Below are 19616 nucleotides of genomic sequence, written 5' to 3' on the forward strand. Positions count from 1 at the left end.
TCAGGGATCTACCTGCTTCAGCCTCCCTAGGGCTGGGATTATAGGTGTGTACCATCACAGCCCAGCTTGAAATGTGGGGGAACAGAGGTGAGTGGTGACGGAGCCCATGCAGAATCCTATTGACCTGGCTTCAGGGCAGCCCCATCTCTAATTCCTGCCAGCTGATTCCCTTCTAGCCTGAGCTCAATCTATTCCAAACGAGCCATGCATAAACCACGCCAGGTCAGGTCCCTTGGCCCCGAGCCTGTAGCCCCAAGAACAGATTTGCTCCACCCTCCCCATTCTGGCTCCCAGCCATGGGTCTGTCACATGGCATTTTGGTTCTCTTTGGCCTGCTTCCTTAAGGATCCAGATTTAACTCCAGCTCCCCCTTCCCACCTCTTTCGTCTAGTCCCTTTGAGCAGTACCTGAAAGTGTGTGTGATCAGAACATTAGCTTTGTTTCACTGGCATGGGGCCTCAGTTTGCCTATCAAATGGAACCTTTCAGCTCATTTCACCAGCCCCTTACTAGTCTTCTGAGCCCTTCTTGGGCTCAGTTCCCTTTAGCCACTGGAAGGTAGGGACAGAGGGGATAAGAGCCTAAGAACTGTACTGAAAGCAACTAACTCCAGGGTCAAACTGGTCAGCCTCTGGCATCTCATAAATGCTGGTTCAAACACTGTCTGCCTCTGACCAACTGCTGATTTCAAGACCATCTTTTAGACCTCACTTCTATCCGTTGGCAAGGGTTCTGCTGAAGACCAAAGAACGGGCAAATAAGCTTGTTGGGGGTAATGTAATAAAACCACCCAGCCTCCTTCTCCAGTCCGAGAGCGCGCGTCCCCTCAACTCCCAATCCCCAGGTCTTCTGCCTCAGGCTCCTCCTCCATTGACATCAGAGCCGCAGGCGGGCCGAGAGAGCCAAGCCCCAGCCCAGCGCCAGCGTCTAAACGGGCAGGCTGACCAGGCACAGACTCGGCGGGAGCTCCGCACCAGCCACCTCGGCCCTCGCAGCCAGCCCCGAGGTGGGGCAGCCGCAGGTACAGCTGGGGGGCGCCCTGCTCTGTGCTCCAGCTGCAGGGTCCTGAAGCCCAAGGGTGGGAGGGGCGCTTACTTAGCCCCTGGACAGAATAGGGCTGGGCCTTTCTCTCCCACTTCCATCCCAGGCCCATCAGGTGCTAGGTGACCTCCAGGGATATTGCCTGGGTATCAGAACAGGGTGAGGAAGGGGGTCTGTATGCGCGCGCGTGTCCAAGCGCTAGGCCTGACTGTTGAAGGGCGTGGGCATCTGGAAGTGTAGGTGGGGGAGGGCATGGAAGGGGTTCCCTGAAGTAGGCATGTGCTCCAGTTGTGTAAGGGTGTTTGGGAATTCTTGTTGCATATGGTGTTCCAGGATAAACACCCATACTGGTGTCTGGCTTAGAAGGTAGTTGTCAGAGTTGGGGGAGGTTTTGTCTTGCTCTGAGGGTGTTTATAATTAGGTAGAGAGTTGGTTTGCTATGAAGGGCACTGGGCAGAGGAACTGGAGGGTGTAGATAGAAAGTGTCTGGTGTGTGGGAACGGATGCCACCTTCTTCATGTGTGCATGGAATCAGTACTGGAGTGTAAGGGGTCTGGGTGAGCAGTGTTTGGACGAACAGGTAGGTGTGAAAACATGAGGGTGTCTGGGAGCCGTGCATATGAATGTGTGTTTTTTGGGTTTATGCGCATAGTCAGGTGTCCTGGTGTACAGTGTTGGGTCTAGCAGGCAGGTGTTTGGGCTCAAGGTTCATGGAAGTCCTGCTCTGGAGTGTCTGCTGCAGGATGTGGAACTGTGGGGGTCACTAGTGCTGGCCTTTATTTCTTGAATTTATATTGACTCCTTTCTCAAACTTCTGGCCCTGGGCTGGCTGGTTGACATTCTGGGAAAAGTTCTCATTCAAGGAACAGATGCTCAGTTCTGGTTAGGACGCCTTCTCTCTATTTATCCTTCCCAGGGGAAATAGGATGATGCCTTCCCAGAGCCATAGGTCATGAGGGGCTCTGTTTTGGCTTTACCCTCACTGGCTTTGGGATGCTGAGAGACTTTTCTGAATGATCCCTAGTCTAGTTTTCTACTAGACCAACAGCAGACAGCCTTTGCCCTTAGCAAGCTTAGCTGGGACCATGACTGGGTGTCTTTTTGGGTGACTCTGGACTCACCCTGTCCATCTCCAACCCCAGTTTCTATTTTCCACATAATGCATGGGGAGAGAACCCGCCCTCTCATATAGGATGAGACAGAGGTCTCCAGGGAAAGGTTCAAGATAGATAAGGTCAGATCAAGAGGGGACAGACAGGTGGGACCAGTTTTCAGGCTGCTGGGACACAGGCAGGGAGTCAGGAGGGCTAGGCCTGGGGAGTTCCAGCTGTGGCTGATGTTGCCTTGGTAACAGTGAGACAGAGCTATTTAAAAACGTGGCTGAGATATTGCTGGAAGCCCAGGCTGCCGGAAACCTGATTGCTGAGAGGCTAGGGTGGCAAGGAGGAGGAGGGAGACACCATAACCCTTCCTGGGATGAGGCTGGGGCATCACTGCTTCTGGGCACAGGGCTCCTCTAGGGAGCTACGCTGCTGCTTCCAGCTGGCCTATGCTTTTATTTGCTCTCTTCCTTGAGGGGAGGGGTTCCTTTGGGTGTTAGGATTCAGAGAAAGACGGGGGCAAAATGGAGAATGAAGAAGTGAAGGAATGCATCAATACTGAGAACTTTGCTACGAGGAATGCTTTTATTTCTAGGCCTAAGAATCTGTGAACAAATACTGTTGAATGAACAAATGACTGGTGAAGGCTGAATGACTATGTCAATGAACACATCAAGGAATGAATGAACTCTTGTTGGCTGAACAGTGATCGGACATGTAGTTGATCCTCAGAGAAGCTTGGTCCCCTGAAACTTTGCCTCTGTTTCCTTTCTAGGAGCCCTGGCTGTGGCTGGGAGACAGTGGGCCATGCCAGGGGCAGTGGAAGGCCCCAGGTGGAAGCAAGCAGAAGACATTAGGGATATTTATGACTTCCGAGATGTTCTGGGCACGTGAGTCTCAGAGTGGTAGGGTGGTGGTGGTGGTGGTGGTGGGGTTGTCTGAGCTGGCAACAGAATTGGGAAGGGCCAATCTTGGGCCTGATGGCTGGAGGGGCTGAGTCTGGGGTGATGCTTCCTCTGGCCAGTTGACCAGTACTTCCCTTTTCCTACAGAACAGGGCCTGTGGCAACTCTGCCATAGTGTAGACTAGTCTAGCTTTTTGGTTTTGACAAACAGTGGGTAGGATGGGTTCCTTATGAATAGAAGGAAGTACAGAAGAATAGAAGAGCCATTCATCTAGCTTGCTGCCAAGAGCTGGGTTTGTAAACTGAGGCTGGACATGGATGCTCTTGATGGTAGGAATCCAAATATAACTCAAACTTAGTTTCTTCCCTTTACTAGTTGATCCTAGAGAGATAGACACAACATGATAGGCAGATCTGTGTTTATGCTTTCTGAGGTTGTAGAGGCCAGAGTAGTCTCTTCTGCCAGAGGAACCCTTCCTGAAGGGCATGAAGACTGGGAACTGAAAGATAAGACTGGCAGGGTTGTGCTTGTCAGAAAGAAGGAAGGTAATTCAAGGAAGAGGAACAGTGTATGCAAAGGCTCAGAGGCAAGGCTACTATAGAAAGAAGCAGTCTGCTGGAGCTTACAGTTAGGACTGGGGAGGAACTGAAGAGGAGCTGAAGCAGTAAGAGATGGAAAGGGGAAAAGAATGCAAGGCCTTGAGAAGAGGTCATTCCCCAGCACAGAGGAAGGTCTTTAAAGACTGCCCATCGGTCCTGGAGAGATGGCTCAGCAGTTAAGAGCACTGGCCGGTCCTACAGGGGACTAGGTCTCAGCACTGATGATGGCTCATAATCATCTGTAACTCCAGATCCAAGTCTGAAGCCCTCTTCTGACCTTTGTGGGCACCAGGTATGTATGTGGCGCAGACATACACACAGGCAAAACCCTCATATACATGAAGTAAATAAAATCTGAAAAAAGAAATAGAAAAAGAAAAAAAGACTAGCTATATAGTGTGTGGGCAAACTGGAGCGCCAAGAATGGCAACCGGTGATGACATCCCTAGTTACCCTCATGGCTTCGACTTGCGACTTCTTACTCTCCCAGGGAAAGAAAATAAATGCAGAAATAATACCCTAGCAGATTCTCCATGATCAGTGAGTGCTAGTATGAATAGATGTATTTGTTGCTATGAATCTCCCTCTTAAAACTCACTGAGCATATAAATTGCCTGTGGACCTAGTTAAAATGCAGCATTTGATTTTGGAAGTCTGAGGCTGGTAGGACTTGAGATTCTGCATTTTTAAAACATTCCCAGGCAATGGTATGTTTCTGTGAGGTTCCAAAGGGCATTAAATTACCCACAGCTGAGCCAGGAGCAGTGACACATGCCAATAATCCAAACACTCAGGGAGGCAGAGGCAGACTGATCTCTGTGATCTACAGCCTTGTCTACAAAGCAAGTCTAGGCCAGCCAAGGCTACACAGGGAAACCCTGTCTCGAAAAACAAAAACAATAATAAATTAGCCACAAATCAAAGTGACTTCAATAGAAAAAGAATCAACCAACCATGCACATAATCAGGTAGCACAGAGTTGAGGCCCAGTTGGCTCATGATATCAGAAAACTATCTATTTCCCAGCTCAGTTTCCTTTGGTTAGCTTCAGTCTGAAGCAGGCTCTCCCCAATGTACTGACAACAATGACTGCCACCCACTCCAGATTTACATCCTACCAGCTTAGTAGGAAATTATCTCATTCGAAGTGCCAGGGAACTGGCATGTATGTGGCCAATTACTGGCACAAGGGACAGACAAATCTGACTGGCCAGATCTGGCTGATGTGATCACCTCTGGAGCCAGGAGGTAGATGAGGGCTGAAGGACATAGGTGGTCATGTGGGCTACAGGTAATGGAGGAATGAGCAAGGGAAGCTGGGGTTCTGGCTCCTCACCTTGCAAACATCTGTCTCATAGGGGTGCCTTCTCGGAAGTGATCCTGGCAGAAGACAAGCGGACTCAGAAGCTGGTAGCCATCAAATGCATTGCCAAGAAGGCCCTGGAAGGCAAAGAAGGCAGCATGGAGAATGAGATCGCCGTGCTGCACAAGTGTGTGGGCCCTGCATTGACCCCTCCTCATTCCCCAGCTTTAGAAATCATTTGAATTCTGGGCCTCACAGGATGAGAACTGCTACTTGACAGAAAGTGTTTGGCACAGAGCTAACCTCCAAGATGAGACAGAGATGCCAGGTCCTGTTTACAGAGGATGAATCTGTTCATGGGGCCTCAAAATCAACCACCCACATCACTCTCTACTCACTCAAAAGTTTCTCCCATACAGTAAAGCAGACATCTATTTGCTGAACCCCTGACTAAATTATCAACCAACTGACAGGAAACCTGCTCATGCTGTAAAGTTTCTATCAAGCATTTGCTTCCAGAGCCTCCTATCTCCTAACTATCTGGACAAAGAGGAGATGATCATTTCATTTCCCTTATTCAGGTGCATGGGGAAATGAGGCCAGTGATGGCCTTAGTTGTCCATAGTTAAACAGAAAGTCTTATCACTGAGATCAATTGCCTTTCATTTGTTGAGCCCTGACCATATGCAAGCGCTGTGAGAAGCACCTTTCTTGCCTTATGTCATGTGGTATTCATGTGAATTTTTTAAAATTTATTTACTTTCATTTTATGTGCACTGGTGTTTGACTGCATTTATGTCTGGGCAAGGGTGTTGGACCTCTGGAACAGGAGTTACAGACAGTTGTGAGCTGCCATGCGGGTGCTGGGAATTGAACCTGGGTTCTCTGGAAGAAAAGTCACTGCTCTTAACAGCTGAACCATCTCTCCAGCCCTCCTTCATGTGACTTTTTGAAGGTCTGTTACTTATCTTTTATAGATGAAGACACTCAGGCTCAGAGAGGCTATGTTCCAATCAGCATATACTATGAGCAATTACTCTTTATCTAGTGCTAGAGCAGAACTAAAGTTGACATTTCCTATACTTGAGGAGGTAACCTTCGTGGCCAGGTGGCTGGCAAAGGTGTGACCATGGAAAACTTAGAAGCCACATTCCCATCAGAGCTGCAAAGTGAAAACACTACTTTCCAAGTAGCACATGGCAGAGGCAGGGTTTGGGTGTGGATCTCTCTGGGCCCAGGTCCGTTTGCCTCCAGAGCCCAGTGCTTGCTTGTTCTTCCTTCTTATCTTCTAGCATCAGCTTTTCCCCAGTGGGTTCCAGAACCTTGGTGTCCTGCCCTAGATTCAGGTCCTGGGGAGTGGTGAGCCATCTTAAGCTGAAAACCACCTCAATTCTCTTTTTAGGATCAAGCACCCTAACATTGTAGCCCTGGATGACATCTATGAGAGTGGGGGCCACCTCTACCTCATCATGCAGCTGTGAGTGGCCTGTCTGTGTCCATCCTTACTCCTCTTCCTGCTGACAGCCTCTCTTAGCCAGACTTTCCTGTTGCTTGCTGCAGGGTTTCAGGTGGAGAGCTGTTTGACCGCATCGTGGAGAAAGGATTCTATACAGAAAGGGATGCCAGCCGCCTCATTTTCCAGGTGCTGGACGCTGTCAAGTACCTGCATGACCTGGGCATTGTGCACCGGGATCTCAAGGTGGGATCTTAGGGACCTAGGCAACTGTAGTAGGGGAAGGGGATCTCTGCCTATCCTGCCTTTTCCTGGGGCATCTCAGCCCCTCACTGAAGCCTAAACTTCCCATTTACAAGGTGAATTTCTTGTGACTCCCTAAACCAGCTTCTCTTATTCCATCCCAGACAAGGGACACAAAGTGGGCTGGGTTGTTATTTTACCTTAACAGCATGTGTGTATTTTTCTGGTAATGAAACATCTTACTTTGTAGAGAACAGTTGGGACAGCAAAGTTTCAGAGAAATGGATAGGAGCGTATGTTCAGTCACTGGTTGTGGTGGTGCATGTCTTTAATCCTAGCACTCAGGAGGCAGAGGCAGGTGAATCTCTGAGTTTGAGGCCAGCCTAGTCTACAAATGGAGTCCAGGACAGCCAGGGCTACATAGAGACATCCTGTCTCAAAAAACTGGAAAAAAAAAAAAAAAAGAAAGAAAGAAAACCACTAAAGTCTAAGCTGTGCACACCCTTTAATCTCAGCAAAGGCAAAGGCAGGCGGACCTGAGTTTGAGGCTAGCCTGGTCTACAGAGTTCCAAGACAAACAGGGCCACACAGAGACATCTTATCTCAGAAAACTAAAACAACAAAATTCTTCAGTCCAGGATGGAAGGGCTCTGGGATACAACAGATGTACACGTGTAGCCTTGCCATGCCCTGAACTGGCTCTTAGGTCAATTACTGCCTCAAAAGGCATCGGTTTCCTCATCTGTAAAGTGAGCTTGTTGAGACTGGCCAGGCTGCCTATGTGATAGGGTTGAAATTAGTCAGGTACTTACCCAAGATCTGGCATAGGAGATATAAAATTTTTTTGTGGTACTGGGGATTTCTATAAGGCTTCTGAGGTCTATGAAAATCCTTCCCACACCCCCTTGGCCCTGTCTTTTCTAGAACTTAGTCTAGAGAATTTCCTTGTGCAGGACAGGGATGTGTGTCTGTGTGTACTGCTTATTTACCTAGAGACTTATGTATAATGCTAGTACTACCCTCACTCCCAAGTGGCCCCACCAAGCCTTTCGTCTATACCATTGTTATCTGTGTTTTAGGTTAACATACAAAGTAATGGGTTTCATCACATCTTCATACACAGGTGTCATTATACTGTGTTCCTTTCCCATGTCCCCTCTTTCCCTTTCTTCCTCAGTTAGTCCCCCTTCTACACAGCCCATTACTCTTTCTTTTTTTATTCTGAGACAGGTTCTAAATTGCCCAGGCTAGCCTTAACTTACTGTTGTCAAGGCAAGCCTTAGACTGTTTTCTGCCCCAATGACTGAAATGGCTAATTAGGATTTAAGCTTTTGTCACTCGTTTTTGAGACACGTCTTGTGTATGTCAGGCTGGCTTTGAGCTCAGTATGTAGCTGAGAACACACTGAACTCTTGCTTTTCCTGCTTACACCTTCCTCGTGTAGGAGGTGCATGCTATCTAGTTTGTAATGGATTTAGCTAGCTAGCCACAATGGATTTTGGAGAAGTGTTAAGTGCTGCTAGCCTCAGGCTACTTCTGACTGCCCCTTTCCCTCTTTCCTATCCTCTAAGCCAGAGAACTTGCTGTACTACAGTCTGGATGAAGACTCCAAAATCATGATCTCCGACTTTGGCCTCTCCAAGATGGAGGACTCAGGCAGTGTGCTCTCCACAGCCTGTGGGACTCCAGGATATGTGGGTGAGAAGGGTCCTAGGTTGGGGCTGGGGATAAGGAAGGAACCAGGAACTACAGGGCAAACATTTGTTATTGCCATGTCCCCTTCCCTCTACAGCCCCGGAGGTCCTGGCCCAGAAGCCCTACAGCAAGGCCGTGGACTGCTGGTCCATAGGGGTCATTGCCTATATCCTGTAAGTGGGGGCATGGTTAAGGTGGCCTGTGGCTAGAGTTGTCCTCTCTGCTTTTTCTCCCTCCTTCTATACATTATATTTACCAGATAAATACTAACAGGCAGGGGTCTGGAGGTTAAGAGCAATTGCTGCTTTTCCAGAGGACCCAGGTTCAATTCCCAGCACCCACATAGTGGTTCACATGCACCTGTAACTACAGTTCCAGAGGATCTGATGCCTTCTTTTGGTCTTTGTGGGTACTGCCACACATGGTGTATAGACTTACATGTAGGCAAAATACACATACACAAAACCAAACAAGCAAAAAAAACCTAGCAGGCTTCATTTAAGAGATACCATGTTTTCAGCACTGTAGGAGCACTGATTTAGCAGAAAACAAACCAAAGCAAGTGCCTCCCCTTAAGGGTTGACATGTAGAAAGAATCAATGAGTAAATAAATCTATAAAATAGTGTCACCTGGCAAAATCACTATGAAGAAAATCAGGCAGGAGTAGGGAGATGGGGATAGATGTTGATTCAGAAAGTCAAGGGCTCTTCATGGAGGTAACATCTGAGGGGACTTGAAGTAAAGGAGCCAGCCACTTTAGGTGTGGGAAGATCAAACACAAAGATCCTAATGACAGCATGTTCAAAGGACAGAAGGAAACTTCCTGTGGGTCCCATCTGACTCTTGGCACTGCCCCAAAGCTCTGTCTCTAAGCCAACAAGTATTCTTAAAGCTGACATGTGTTTTCTCTCTGCCTAGGCTCTGTGGTTACCCACCCTTCTATGATGAAAATGATGCCAAACTCTTCGAACAGATTTTGAAGGCCGAGTATGAGTTTGACTCTCCTTATTGGGACGACATCTCTGACTCTGGTATTTGGGTCTTTGCCTTCTTTGTCTGGGCCCTACCTCAGGGGCCTTCTTCATCTGCTCCAAGGGTCTCCCCACTGTCTGCCTCTGTCCCAAACTAGAAGCTGATGTCATATGTCTTACCTTGGGTTCCTTCTGCTTGGCTCTTAATCTGAGAGATCTGTAGGCATTCATTCAGTCTTCAAACATAGTATTTACAAAAATACCTCCTGTAAGGCTTACTTATTCCCTGAGGCTTAAAGAACATAAATATTTCCATCTCCCATTCCATGTCCCAAGTAGAAACCAGCTTGTGATGGCTGCACAGTGGCTTACACACTAGTGTGAGCACACTGAGTGGATTCTTTTGTAAATATGTTCTCAAGAAAGGAGGGGGCTAACAGGCTGGGGTGTGGGGTGGAGCATAAGCAGACGGGCCCTTTGTCTTGCCTTGTTGCAGGTGAGATGTGAGGGAATGAGCACTGTCTTGGGGGTGTCCACAGGCATGGTCATGCTGTATCTTTGCTTTTGTCTTGGGGCTTCAGCGAAAGATTTCATACGGCACTTGATGGAGAAAGATCCGGAGAAGAGGTTCACCTGTGAGCAGGCCTTGCAGCACCCATGGTGAGAGCTTCCACTCTAAAGTATGAGTTAGGATGGGACCTGGAGGCCTAGGCTTGCCCCCAGCCTCACTAGAAACTGCATATTCCCCCATTCTAGGATTGCAGGAGACACAGCTCTGGATAAGAATATCCACCAGTCAGTGAGCGAGCAGATCAAGAAGAACTTTGCCAAGAGCAAGTGGAAGGTCAGCATACACGCCTAATCCTGGGTCCTCCCCAGGATGCACACAGTAACAAGTGCGTTCAGGACCTGCTCAGGGAGGTTTTCCAAAGAATCTCCTTTGTTTACTCAACAAAGGCCCCTTTGACCCCTAGTCTGGAGTGGGTCCTTGAGCTCCATCTCTAGAGGGACAGTTACTCTCAAGGATTCATGATACAGCGTATGGGACCCAAGAAGAATCAGAAAGGTGTCCACAGGCCTGTCAGTTGACTAATAACCAGGCACAGAGAATATGCCTGAGGCAGAGGGAACATGTGTGCAAAGAGGTAAGGGTAAGAGAGTGTGGCCACGTTTTAAGCCTGCTGGACTAGAGGGGCTGAAGGAACTAAGCAAACTGAGTGTCAAGAGGCCAGGCTGGAGAAGCTGGTAGAGGTTGGGCCACTAAGGTCCTTGACTGCTACAGTGAGCACCCACCTGTTATAGATGATCCCAGAAAGACTGACAGCAGAGCTCGTCCTGAAGAAAGGGCTTTCAGGATGTAGAGAAGGCAAAGACGGAAGCCTGGGAGGCCCAGCAGGATGGGTCAGAGATGCAGCACATGGAAAGGCTTGACTTAGAATCACAAGAGGAACACAGGAGTGGTTGATAGCAGGAGGTAGACTCAAGAAACAAAGATGGAAGGCAAACTGAGGGAGTGAGATGTCAAGGGCTGGCTCAACCTTGTGGTTGGGGACAAAGTGGACAGTGGTACCATAACTGTGATAATGACCCTAGGGGCAGAAACAAGTCTTGAGGGGGCAGTTTTAGTTTTGGACATGTTTAACTCAAGGCACATAGGACACAGGTGAATAAGTGGAATACAAAATGATAAAACAAGTATGTAAATTACTTTTCTGCAGCTCACTTTCCTTCTCTGAAATGAATGTTATTCCAGCATTTGAGGGCGAGGCAGGAGGATCAGGAATTCAAGACAAGCCTTCCTGGGCTACATGAAATCTTATCTCAAAAAGTGTGTGTGTGTGTGTGTGTATACATAGCCCAGTGCTTGCTAGCACACATGAATCCCTGGGTTGGGTGGGTCACTAGTATCACATGAAACTGGGTGTGGTGGTGATATAGGCCTATAATCCCAGGACTCAGTACTTTGGAGGCTGAGGCACAACTACGTAGCAAGACTGTCTAAAAAGAAAGACAACACAAAAGTGCTGCCGCTTAGATGAAAGAATAACCATGCAATGTACTCAGAGCTGTGTCGATATGTTTGTTATATGAAGATGAATTCTAGTTTTATGTTCCTCTGTACACATTTTATATATGTACTATATGTATAACTAAATATAATTTAGTAAGGCCTTACTGAGGTTTCTGGGGAGGAGCTGGGGAGTCACTGAGTAACACCTGAATGGCAATAACAGAATCACTGCAAGACTCCTACTGCAGACCCTTAGTCCTTGAGGCCCCTTTTCAGCAGTCCCCCCGCCTCTTCTTTCCACAGCAAGCTTTCAATGCCACGGCTGTAGTTCGGCACATGAGGAAGCTGCAGCTGGGCACCAGCCAGGAGGGGCAGGGACAGACAGCTAGCCATGGAGAGCTGCTGACACCAACAGCTGGGGGTAAGAACCAGGGTCCTGTGGGCTGGTACAGGTGCTCCATGAAGAAGCACAAGGCTGGAGCTGGAGCCTGCTCCACAGCCACCTTTGCCCTTTCCTCTCACACAGGGCCAGTGGCTGGCTGTTGCTGCCGAGACTGCTGTGTGGAGCCAGGCTCGGAACTACCCCCTGTGCCACCCCCAAGCTCTAGGGCCATGGACTGAACATCAAGGAAGTCAAGGTTTCTTCCATGGGAGGGCTTGGGGGCAGCCCGCCTAGAACTGGGGATTTCTTTCCCCATACCTCCTCACCCCTTCCCTCTCACTCTTCACTGCATTTTCCATACAAATGTTTCTATTTTATTGTTCCTTCTTGTAATAAAGGGAAGACAAAACAAGACAGTTCTGTTTGTTCAAATAGCTCCCTCCACCCTGTTGTATAAAATGACTGCTTGATTTGGGGTGATGACCTCTGAGGTAGGCGTAATAAGCCTTCCTGACATGAGATTGGTGGGGAGAGAAGAACAAAGGGAAAGATATCAATGACATATTTCATCCCATCTAGCCTTCTGGCACCTTAGATCCCTTTCTGCGTTTTGCTGTTGGCTCCCGAGCCTGGTTTGGTTGGCAAAGGTCAGCACTGAACAGCACCTGTGTAAAGGGGCATGCTGAGGTCAATGGACAATACTTGGGGAGGTGGTAGGAGTCATGAGAACAGGTGGCTGAAGAGTCCAGGGGTCAGGCAGGGCTGAGGGGAAATCCTTTAGGGTCTAGGCTAGGTATACTTACTGCTTGGGCCCAGCCAGCATAAGGTCCCCACAGATTCCGGAAAAAGTTTCCTAAGTTAGAAGTGAAGCAACTACATTAAGTGACCCATGTGCCCTCCACCCACAGAGATTCCCCAACCTCAGCCCAATGCCCCAGCATCACCCCCTTTCCTCACCCAGTTCTTTGTTGGCCAGGGGGCTTGGACCCTTAGCCTGAGATGTATTAGAGTGCCAGCTGTAGTCACGCCGGGCAATCTGCCACACATGGATGTCTATAGGCACAGCCTGGGGTTTGTCAAGGGCCATTAAGCAGACGCAGTCAGCCACCTTTGACAAAGAGAGAACTGTTGTAGAGGAATGGCAGGATCTGGCCAGCATCCAAAGCCATCTGCTTCCTCCTTCCTCTAAGGTAGTACTATTCTGCATTCTCAGTCAATATGCAATAACTAGCCATTTCTCCAATAAGACTTGTTCCTAAGTGGACATCTGTGTGGGCCATCCACACAGGTGGAGAAGGTATGACCATAATCTTTTCACTGGTAAGAAAACTGGGGCTCTGAAGGGTAAAGGGTCTTGGCCAAAATCAACACAGCAGAAGTTAGGCAATGCCAAGATTTAATGCCAGTCCATTAAAAATTCTGTAAGTCAAAAGGACTGAAGAGATGACTCAACAGTTAACAACACTGGCTGCTCTTCCAGAAGACCGGGGTTCAATTTTCAACACCCACATTATGACTCATAACCATCGGACACCCTCCTCTGGCCTCCTTGAGCCATGCCTGCAAGTGGTGTACAGACATGCATGCGGATAAAATACACATACATAGGAAATAAATTTAAAAAAAATCCACTTAAAATTTTTAAAATTGAGCCAGGTGGTAGTGGCATATGCCTTTATTACCAGCTCTCAGGAGGCAGAGGCAGACAGATCTGTGAGTTCGAGGGTAGCCTGGTCTACAGAGCAAGTTCCAGGAAAGCTAAGGTTACACAGAGAAACCCTGTCTTGAAAATCCAATGTTCTCACCTCTGCCAACAGAGGTTTTTCAAGACAGGGTTTCTCTGTGTAGCTTTGGCTGTCCTAGAACTCACTCCGTAGACCAGTTAAGTTTTGAACTCAAGAGGTCCACCTGTCTGCCTCCCCAGTGTTGGGATTAAGGATTGCACTGCCACCACCTGGCTCAAACAAAAGTTTTAAAAAAAATTACATGTACTTATCTGTTCATAGGGCTAGGGTCTAAGGGAGGTCTGAGACCAAGTATGGAAGCCAGTTTTCTTTCACCATGTAGGTCTCAGAAATTGAACTCAGGTTGTCAGGCTTGGTGGCAAGCACCAAAAATTCATCTTTTTTTTTTTTTTAAAGATTTATTTATTTTTATGACTGTGTGTGTATGCATATGCCATGTGTTTGGGCAGATGCCCAAGGAGACTAGAAAAGGGCATCAGATTCCTTGGACCTGAAGTTAGAGGTGGTTGTTGTAAGCCATCTGACATGGGTGCTAGTAATCAAACTCAGGTTCTCTGAAGGAAAAACAAGTTCTCTTAACCTCTGGATCATCTATCTAGCTCCTGATTTTCATTTTAAGCCACAGAGGAGTATAAAAATAAACATAAGTTATAAATTCTAATTTTCGCTAGATACAGCTATTTACATCAACAAAACATCCTGTAAGCACAGGTAATTTTAAGAAAAGAAAAGAAAAAAAAATGTAAAACAGAAATCTCTTTCCATTTGTCTTCCCAGAGGTAACCAGTGTTAACTTTCCTGTTCTTCCCTCTGGAAATCTCTGCATACAAACAGTAGTGTACACAAATACACCGACACATGGACTTTTCTAAAAACTTATCCAAAGGGCAGCCTCTTTCATACTCTCTGCATTTTGCTTGTCTCTGACAAAAATACTTGCTACTACCTGTGCTTCCTCCAGAAGCTAGGCCTCGCCTGAATTCTCAGGTGTGCCTTGTTTCCACCTCTCCTGCTCTCTTTGTGGATGAAGAGGGCATGTCCTACCTCTCCAGGGCCTCACCTTGGAGCCCACCCCGGGCAGGGTGCAGAGAGCCTTGTGGGCCTCTTCATAAGAGGCCACTCGAAGTTGCTGCAGCCAAGCCAGGCCACCTTGCTCTTCGAGGATGGCTTTGGCACTGGCATATACATAGCGGGCACGGTACCCCAGGCCCAACTTCCTGAGGTGAGCCTCTACTTCTGGACCTGTGGGAGAGTGGACAGGGATGGAAGGGTCAGATACTCTCAGTTTGTTCCTGTCCTCAGGTCTCCCACCCCAATGCTTTTCTAGGCACTTCTGCCCTATTTACTGTCCTGTAGGAGTCAGTGGACACTTGGGTGTGAATAGGAAAACAGTTAAGGCCTGAGTTCTGCCCCCATAAATGTTCTCTTAGCATTTCCTATGTGTTGGGCTCTGAAGAAGGGGCTGAGACCCCCTTCTCTGGAGGATCCTCCACTTGAGCTTTATTCAAGACATGCTTATACCCATGGCCCAAAAAGCTAGCTGGAGATGGCTCAGCAGGTAAATGCACTTGTTCCATAAGCCTGATCACTTGAGTCCAAACTTCAGAACCACGTAAAAAGCCAGATGAAGAGGTTTACATGTTTTTTTTGATTGTTTGTTTTTGAGACAGGATTTCTCTGTGTAGCCTGGGCTGTCCTGGACTCACTTTGTAGATCAGGCTGGCCTAGAACAGAGATCTGCCTGTCTCTGCCTCCCAGAGAGCTGGGATTATAGTAATATGCCACTGTACCTGGTCAAGGTTCATATCTGTAATCCCAGCATTCCTAAGGTGAGATAGGAGGCAGAGATAGAAGAATCTGCTGGCAGCTCATAGGCCAGCTAGCTTGTATATAAAACTGAGTGACAGAAACAAGAGAGACTTTGCCTCAAAAACATGAGAGACTGACTTCTGAAAAGTCCTTTTCTGATCTTCCAGTGTGTATACTTGCACTCACACACACTCACAGAATAAATGATAGTAACAGCAAGGGCTGTGTGCCACACACTGACTGGCAAAGGACATTATGTTTGCTTTTCTTAAGGATCCTAATGATAGCACCATTGTGTTACACATTTTACAGAAAGAGAAAGTAAGGGCTTACAAGGAGCTAAGTGGGCTGGAGAGACAGTTAGGCAGTTCAGAGCACCTGATGCCCTTGCAGAACAGCAGGCTTCAGTTCTCAGCATCTACATGGTGCCTCACAACCACCTGAAACTCCAGTTCTAGGGGGTCTGACACCCTCTACTGATCTCTGTGGGCGCCAGACATGTGCACATTATGCACACAAACACATTCAGGCAAAACACTCACACACATAGAGTTAATTAAAAAGCTACAGAAACAAAACCCCAAAAGCTACTGAGGAAAACACCTGACACTGACCTCTGACTGCCACAAACACATGCATGTGTGCACACGCGCACATAATGTGCACATAATGTACACACACACACACACACACACACACACACACACACACACACACACACTAGCTACCTACTCACCCATCAACCCCACACAAAGAAAGGCCATGGTGGAGATAGGATCTTTTTTTCCTTTCTTTTGTTTTGTTTTTTCAATACAGGGTTTCTCTGGGTAGCTTTGGCTGTCCTGGACTCACTTTTGTAGACCAGGCTGGCCTCAAACTTACAGCGACTGCCTCTGCCTCCCTGAGTGCTAAGATTAAAGGCATGCACCACCACACCTGGCTTAGAGATAGGCTCTTTCACCCAGGTGCAGGAAAGGACCTTTAAATCATTCCTTTTCAATGCCTCGCAATCAACTTATTCACCCCCAAAGCCTTCTAAATAGAAACTGATATTCCCATTCTATAAAAAAAGTTAGGTCAAGTTTAGAAAGGTAAATTAATTCCTTGAAGACTTATGATTATTAAACCAAGGGCAGAGACTCAAGACCTTTCTTAGCACCAAAAAACAACCCATTTGAGATGAACCTAAGGCAGGTTCCTTATTATTCAGTCCCTAAACACTTCATCTAGCTCGGTTCTGCTAACCAACATACTTGCCTCACAGGTCAAGTGAGTTGTATTCACATAAGCGACAGCAGCTTAAAATTTCCACTTACTTCCTGTATTCCACTGTGCTGTTTGTAGGATGTGTTTCCCTTTATTCAATCCTCATGATTCTTTTTTTTTTTTCTCAAATTTATTTCATTTTATTTTATGTACATTGGTGTCTGGCTACATACATGTCTAGGTGAGGCTGTTGGATCCCCTGAAACAGGAGTTACAGATAGTTGTGAGCTGCCACGTGGGTGCTGGGGATTGAACTTAGGTCCCCTGGAAGAGCAGTCAGTGCTCTTAACCACTGAGTCATCTCTCCAGCCCCCTAGTCCTCATGATTCTGACAGGATATGTAACATTATTTTCCATCTCACAGATTCAGAACTGAAGCATACAGATGCTAAATAACATATGTGTCAGAGCTAGGATTCAGATCCAGGCAGTCTGTCTCAGATCATATACCTGTAACCCTAAACTACTGACCACTGTGTACAGCTGGTTCTCTAACGAGGTACTGATTATACAGGCAAATAGCCAACTAGTGAGGTGCTGATATTTCAGGGATGAAATCTGAATATGAGCCGTAACCAGGACTGATGAGACCAAGTATGGTGGTTCTGGACAGAAACAGTGTTTGGGATGGTGGAAAGACTGGAGGTAGGAGCTTAGTAGAACTGAACAGGTCTTCCTGTCCAAATACTGAAGGGGATCCACCTACTCACCAGCCAGGGCCTGAAGGCTTGGGAAGCCATGGTAAGTGACATCATCAAGCTGAATGAGTCGAGGTCCAAATGCCTGGCAGAGCCTTTCCACCATGCCAGTGATGCGAGCAATGTTGTTGTTGGAAGAACAGATGAAAGAAAAAAGGCATTCGGTGGGGTCTTGTCTCAGCAGTCTCACACCTAGAAAGCAGAGGGCAGGAGGTAGGAGACACGCCTGTTTTAGGATTGGCTTCCTTGAATCCCTCTAGGTCAGATATTGAGGCTCCAGGGAGACCCAGAAGAATAAAGGACTGCTCATGTAGAGAAATCACCACCAGACCTCTCCTGTACATCTGTACATCTTTATGAGTTCTGAGTGACCATCCCATTCTACTGAGAAGAAAAAAAAAAGCCATAATGTGAGCCCGCATGAACAGAGCTTTGTGTCTGTTTTATTCCTTCATCAGTCAAAGAGGAAATGCGATTTTGTATATAATGACAGAATGAATGAGGTCACCTGTTCCAGGACACACAGTCAGGATTATCACCTCATTTCGGTGACCATCATCACTATAATAAGAAAGGCAATATGCTAAATTCTAGTCTAAGCACTTTAATGAGTGAATTTTATCTGTTATTGTTATTATCATGTATATGAAGCTGATATGCTGGGCCATCTCACTGGCCCTGTATCTGCATTTTACAGAGGGCAAACCGAGTCACAGAAATGTAACTTAACAAGTGTACAGTAGCCACCATTCCTGCCCTTTGTACTCACCTTGGAATTTCTGGGCCATTTTTTGGAAGTGGGAGTCCACAGAAGCCCAATGGCTATACAGCTGAGCCAGGCTGACATCCAGCTGAAAGTACTTGTGTAAGGCTTCCAGCTCCTCTAGGGTGGGCCTGCCCTCCTGGCCCTTGTCTCCTCGGTACACAGTGCAATACAGCTGCTCCTCGTTCTGGGTCAGTGTCCATACTTGATCTGCCAGCACTCCACTCCAGTGTGCGGGGCTTTGCTCCCTCCACCTGAGTACTCCAGTAGACAGCCCTAGCACTCATTACTCGTTTTGCAATCTTTAAGGTCCCTCCTGACTTACAAATGTCCCACCCATAAACTGACTTATTAGTTATATAAATAAAAGTGGTACGTTTTTCATCTTAAAAAGAAAGGTGGTACTGGGAATTGAACCTAGAGCCCTGTGCATGAAAACCAAGCACTCTTTTCACTGGGCTACATCCTTCAGCCTTCCCACTGATAATTTTACTGCATGGTCCTCATAAGCCTGCACACTCATCACCTCTACTTCATAAAGTAGGTAACAGGCTAGCCACCGGTGCTTAGACTCCAAAGAATACTCTCATCCATCACTCCCAACAGTCCCACGCTCAACATTCTTTGTATCCCGTGGGCAGCACTGAGGAGTAAGAGTCCTAGGAAAGGACCCTCCCAAGGGCAGTCACTCACCGGAAGGACTGTCCAGAAGCTAAAACCAGGTCCAGACGCAGCTCAGAGCGTGGACAGGGAAGAGAGGCCCAGAGGGCCGGGCTGGAAGTTAGGGTGCGATGCCTCATTCTGCCAGGCAGACAGGAGCGGAGTAACATTCGGATAAGCAGTCTCCGGCCCATCACGTCCCGGTGCACTCAGAACCCGACATTTCCGCGTCCTAAAGCCTCACTCCCAAGTGACTACGTGTGCTAGACTCTGGGTTTGGTGTAAAGCGAGTTCCTGTTTAAGTCTCCCTCTCCCTGTAGCACAGCCTCCCGCAGGCTACCACAGCCCTACACTGCCCACTCCGCTTTCTTGTGAAACAGGCCCCTCCTCTTCCTCCGGACGTGGCCCCGCCCCCAGAGCCTCCCGTCACGCACCCCCTCCTACGCCTTCTGGGTGGCTGTCGCAGTTTTGGAAAGGCGCGCCAGTGAGGGTCTTCCGGGTCCCAGTTTACGGTCACCGGAAGTACATCCTAGCTCCCGCTTATCTGATCCTAGAGGTAGCCAATCCGATGAGAAAGTGAGAGGCACCAATGAGAACTCGGGTGTGGCGGAGTGGGCGGTTCTGCCTGAGGCGCCGTAGCGGTTGGCGTGCCGGCCTCGCAGCTGGCGATTGGCCGTCCGCGGCTCGGCTCTGCCATCCCATCGCAGGGCTTTCGGTGTGATCTCAGGGCATGCGACTTCTCGGGCTGGCCCTCAGTGGAGCCATATCCTTGCGGGGCGTGGTGATATACGCCTGTCGTCCCAGCACTCGGTAGGCAGAGGCGGGAGGCACGTTGGAGGCTTAAGTAGGCTGGGCTACATGGCGAGACCCTGTCTCAAGAAACAAACCAAAAGAACCTCATCCTTACTTGCCCAAGCCTTTCCCCTCCTAGCCTCTTCTGAGGCAACTGTGAGTGAATCCCAGAGGATCTTT

General features: G+C 48.0%; 2 protein-coding genes across 3 annotated transcripts; one reads left to right on the plus strand and one right to left on the minus strand.

Moving 5' to 3' along the window:
- Positions 1 to 896: 896 nt before the first annotated feature.
- On the plus strand, positions 897 to 12115 carry Camk1 (calcium/calmodulin dependent protein kinase I). Its single transcript, XM_055628511.1, has 12 exons — positions 897 to 1020; positions 2916 to 3030; positions 5003 to 5134; positions 6350 to 6424; positions 6508 to 6646; positions 8215 to 8341; positions 8436 to 8511; positions 9258 to 9370; positions 9892 to 9970; positions 10067 to 10154; positions 11625 to 11742; positions 11848 to 12115. The coding sequence occupies exons 2-12, from the start codon at positions 2948 to 2950 to the stop codon at positions 11940 to 11942; spliced, it is 1125 nt and encodes a 374-aa protein (XP_055484486.1). The 5' UTR covers positions 897 to 1020; positions 2916 to 2947; the 3' UTR covers positions 11943 to 12115.
- Ogg1 (8-oxoguanine DNA glycosylase) lies at positions 12055 to 19010 on the minus strand. 2 transcript variants are annotated; one of them, XM_055628512.1, is made up of 7 exons: positions 18678 to 19010; positions 17991 to 18238; positions 17234 to 17413; positions 14509 to 14690; positions 12661 to 12811; positions 12507 to 12556; positions 12055 to 12368 (listed from the first exon to the last, which is right to left on the minus strand). In XM_055628512.1, exons 1-7 carry the CDS (start codon positions 18836 to 18838, stop codon positions 12279 to 12281), a joined length of 1062 nt encoding a protein of 353 aa, XP_055484487.1. In that variant the 5' UTR covers positions 18839 to 19010; the 3' UTR covers positions 12055 to 12278. The 2 variants fall into 2 exon arrangements, with proteins under 2 accessions (XP_055484487.1, XP_055484488.1); XM_055628513.1 differs by having other exon boundaries at positions 12055 to 12385.
- Positions 19011 to 19616: the final 606 nt, after the last annotated feature.

This window comes from Psammomys obesus, unplaced genomic scaffold (genome assembly GCF_907164565.1).
Source record: "Psammomys obesus unplaced genomic scaffold, mPsaObe1.curated_primary_1811, whole genome shotgun sequence".
Taxonomy (NCBI): domain Eukaryota; kingdom Metazoa; phylum Chordata; class Mammalia; order Rodentia; family Muridae; genus Psammomys; species Psammomys obesus.